At 40.6% G+C, this 4,508-nt stretch overlaps 1 protein-coding gene across 1 annotated transcript in view; it reads left to right on the forward strand.

Moving 5' to 3' along the window:
* Positions 1 to 225: 225 nt before the first annotated feature.
* Positions 226 to 4,508, forward strand: part of LOC102891589 (glutathione S-transferase A4) — a 10,402-nt gene continuing 6,119 nt past the window's right edge. The window contains exons 1-2 of the mRNA XM_025042833.1: positions 226 to 295; positions 2,594 to 2,729. Of these exons, the coding sequence (XP_024898601.1) occupies positions 226 to 295; positions 2,594 to 2,729 (206 nt within the window). The remainder of the gene's footprint in view (positions 296 to 2,593; positions 2,730 to 4,508) is intronic.

Below are 4,508 nucleotides of genomic sequence, written 5' to 3' on the forward strand. Positions count from 1 at the left end.
TTGCTTTTCAGCTTTGACAATTTACTTAAAAACAAACAAACAAACAAACAAAAAAAAAAAAAAAAACAATGAGAATAATTGAATTTACCATCTGAAGCATAAATAAACTTGGTCTTCTGTATTACCAAGCAGAAGTTTATCCTAATCTTTGTGGAAATTTATTAGAAGTCAAGGAAAAAAAACTAAAGGACTTAGTTTATGTCCTTAACTATAATTCCATGGAGCATGGAGGAGTGGGGCTCGGAAAAACAAACATATTTATATGTACCCATCCGTAAGGCTCTGTTCAATTCCCGTAAGACCGTATTGTACTTTCATTAAACACTTATTTCATTCTGACTCACCTCTTAGTAGTCTGGATGTTTCCATCACTAGATATAAGGTTTGTGAGGTTTTTGATGGCAGGAACCACATCTTAGTTTTCTTTGTATGCCTGGAGTGCCTAATCTAATACTATATCCATAGTAGGAACTCAATAAATGTTTGATATTGAAAGAAAGAATGAAAGATCAAACACAGAAATTTAATAAGTTAAGAAACTGGTACATACCTCAAAGTGGCACACTGAGGTAATAGCTGCCACGTGTCTGGGATAACACCAGGTTGGTTCTATAGGAGATGGAAGAACTATGCCACAACCCCTGCCTTCCAGAAGTTTCCCTCTTTGTTGGTGTTTTGCAGTGAAGAATCCAGGGAGAGCAGCTGGTTCTTGGGCTATCAGCTTGTAAGAGGTATAGGGCCCCTTCTCTGTGCTCAGCCCTTGGAGGAGGGGTTGGGGTGGGGACTGCTGAGCCTTGTTTAACAACCTCCAGTTCAGTTCTCCATCATCCATCTGAGAACCTAATTTAAAGGCCACAGAGCCAGCTGAGTCTGAGAGATGAGGAATGTCTGGTTGGCCAGAGCCAGCTATTTATGGTGCACACAAACATTTGTTGGGATTTTTCCAAGTGGTTGCTGGTTATTAACAACCAGAGGAAAAAGTTTCCTTCTCTTGATCTAGAAAGGGAGGGTTGCCAGATACAGGCCTATTATCTGAGGTGGGGTCTCCTTTGTTCTAATATGTGGCTTTTAGGGCTCTCTCAGGCTCCAGGGAAGGCTTGGAGGTGATGGCGGAGAGAGGAGTGATCTTATCCCTTGTAATCCAGCTCTGGATTCCAAAGTTTCATTCTTCAGTCTCCCACATGCCTTGAGAATGGGGAAAACAGTGGGCACAAAGCCAATTACGTAAGATTCCAAAATACACTTTCGTACAGCCACGAACCACAAAAATGCTCGTTATGCTCATAACTACAAAGTGAAGGTGAAAGTCACGCCAGATTTTACTTTTTCAATATCTTGGATTGCAACATGGAGTCAAACTGACAAATATTTTAGCTTTCTTTTCAAATATCAATTGCATTTGCAACAAACACTTATAAATCCCATATAAAGCTATTAGACAAGCTCATCTTAGCTTCAGAAACTCTAAGAAACACAAAATCCACTTGTAATTCATTTAAAGAAGTGTGGAGGACTCTGCTTGATATGGCTCAGAGATTGTGGTATGCATTTTACCTATTACTTTATTCAATCCTCAGTCCTCACATGACCCTCTGAGTTGGGTAATACAACCACCACCCTCATTTTAAGGATTAGGAGACTGAGGCTGAGAGAGATGGAATAACATACAATAGTGAAGACGACTGTAAGTGCTGCCTTTGGAAGCTGAGGTCAGCTTCCCCATCCCGTTTTTCGCCGTGATGCTTCCTGATGTGCCAGCAGAGTCACTAACATAATAGTCACTGTGGCTCTTGCAACAATGAGGTAGAAAGTGCTATCAGATGTGCTTGCATTATCACTATATTCTCCTTTAAAAGGAGGCAGGTCACCTAGGTGTAATTCTTCCCAATTGTAGATAAGTACATGAAGGCAGACAGGTTTAGTGAATTGGGCCTAAGCTTACCCAGCTCCCTGGTGGCCAGGTAGGACCAGAATCCTGGTCTTGTCTATGTCTTCATCTGAGCTTGTCCTAGTACTCAGGAAAGTCCTGTGACAGAAATGAAAGAGTCCCCAGTTCCCACCGAACATTTCAGTCCAAAGAGGCCCAGCTCCTTGCTACTGTTAGAAAAGATTTTCTTTTGCAAAGATCATTCATGAAGATATCATATTAACTCCTGGTTCCTTCCTCAAAATACCAGAAGCAGTCTCTCAAATCTACAGAATACCTTGACACCTTGATATGTATTGCTCCTTCTTACCTTTTTCTTAAATTGTGAGATAGAACATACATATGAGAGTGCAAAAACATTCGCAATTTAAAAATTAATTATAAAGGTTAATTACCGATTCTGTTTAAGAAATAGAACATTATTAGCACTCCAGAATCCCCCACTCACCCCCCAATCACAATCTCCATCCTCCTCACTAGAGGTAATGATCATCTTGCTCCTGTGATAATTATTTCCTTGCTTTTCTTCATAGTTTTGCCTCCTGTGTATGCGTCCCTAAGAAATAGTTTCATTTTGTCTGTTTTAGAATTGTTATGAACAGAGACATACCACATAGTGTGTGTTAGTTTATTCTTTAAACATATTTTTTTTATTTTGCTCTTCAGAAAACCCTGAGCCAGAAGTCATGGTAGCCAAACCCAAGCTTTACTACTTTCGTGGCAGGGGCAGGATGGAGTCAATCCGCTGGCTGCTGGCTGCAGCTGGAGTGGAGCTAGGTTCCTTGGTTGGAAAGGAAGGAGGGTGATTTGGGTGAGACTGAAGTGGTAGTCCTCTTCCTTCTTCAAAATTCATGATGGTTCCTTCTTCAAAATTCATGATGGTTCCTTCAAGTTGCACCCACTCTTTCTCTTTCCACTGTCTTCCTTTGTAAGAGGTGAAGGACAGATCATAGTCCTCCATTTAAGAAGGGGTGTGAGGGTGGAAGCCTAGGAAGGTGTTTTGGAAGCTTTATGGGACCTGGAAAGATCTTGGTTGATCACAAGACAAAGGAGAGAGAGGGGACCCACATCTGAATCATTCTAATCATTCTCTCCATTGAGACCAACTGATTTCCTGGGGTCTTTCCAATTCTGCCTTAGTACCTCAGTCATGTTCTATCCATGGCTGCCAACTAGAACCCTAGGCCCAGTCTACGGCCATGCCACCCTGAACAAGCCCAATCCCATCTGACCTCGTGTGGGGAGTCATTTATGGACATGTGAAATCGTATAACAAGGAACAAGGATATTTGTGTACTTGGCAACAATGTAAGAAGTTGAGATTGTAAAGCGCTGGGAAAAACTGGGAGGTAACTGTTCACATAGCAGTCACTGCACATTCCTTGCAACAGTTTAGCAGAGAGTTCTGAGTTGTGAGAACCTCATTGTTCTACTAGATATAGTAATCTGGCTAACCTTGGTTCTTGACTACTGTCTTTCTTATTGTAATGTTATAAATAGTGTGTTCTAAATAAACTCGGAGACACAGACACAGCTTGATTCTGTGATCCCTCCTGCAATTCTGTCTGTCTTCTTTCTTTTCCTCAGTCCATGCTCCCCCTTTCAGGTACCCTCAATTACTTCGTCGGCTGGCTCCGACACCTCGGAAGCTAAGCAAGGTTGGGCCTGGTTAGTACTTGGATGGGAGACCACCTAGGAAGACCAGATGCTGTAGGCATAAAAAAAAAAAAAAAAAAAATTAGAGCCCAACTGCTGTCTGATCTCCCTGTAAATCCTCCTCTGAAGGGGTAGCCCCGTGTGGATCTTTCCTTAACTCTGAATTCCCTCTCCACTGATTTTTCCATAGATTTTCACAAGTAGAATTGTTTGTTTTTATGCAGATGTAGACTTTCTTTTTCCTATTTGAATATCATCTCCTCTAGAACAAGGACTCTTGACCTCCTTTGTTTTCCTCTTTTCCCTTTAGGGACTTCTCCCCTAACACTGCTCACCTTACCTCAGCCCCACCTCAAAGGGGACAGAAAAAATCACTCTTACCAAAAAGAGCTTTAGAAACTCCATCAATAAATGATGATAACCCCACTTGAGTAATGAATGATCTTTAGATCCTTTTTATTGATTATATGAGCATCAAAGAGAAATTTAATTTGAATTGATATTGAGGGAGAATAACAGAAGAGAGGAAAAAGAAAAGAGAAAACGGAAGAGCAGAAATCATTGGGGAAGTCAGAGAAAAAGACAAGAGTTTCGAGAGAAGAGCTAAGGTGAAGAAAAGGAAAAATAGAAATAAGGGCCGTGGGTCATGCTTTAAGTAAGCCAAAAATAAAAAGGGGTGCCAGTCCCATGCCAATCTAAACTAATTTACACACACTATCAGAATCTTTGGCTGTGTGGAAGTTGAGAGTTTTATGGTTCCTTTAAAATTTTCATTCTGGAAGCCATTGGGCATTTTATATACTGTGAATACTTCTCTTTTCCTTTTTTCTTTCTTTCTTTCTTTCTTTCTTTCTTTCTTTCTTTCTTTCTTTCTTTCTTTCTTTCTTTCTTTCTTTCTTTCTTTCTTTCTTTCTTTCTTTCTTTC

The sequence above is a fragment of the Pteropus alecto genome, unplaced genomic scaffold (genome assembly GCF_000325575.1).
Source record: "Pteropus alecto unplaced genomic scaffold, ASM32557v1 scaffold7, whole genome shotgun sequence".
NCBI classification, from domain to species: Eukaryota; Metazoa; Chordata; class Mammalia; order Chiroptera; family Pteropodidae; genus Pteropus; species Pteropus alecto.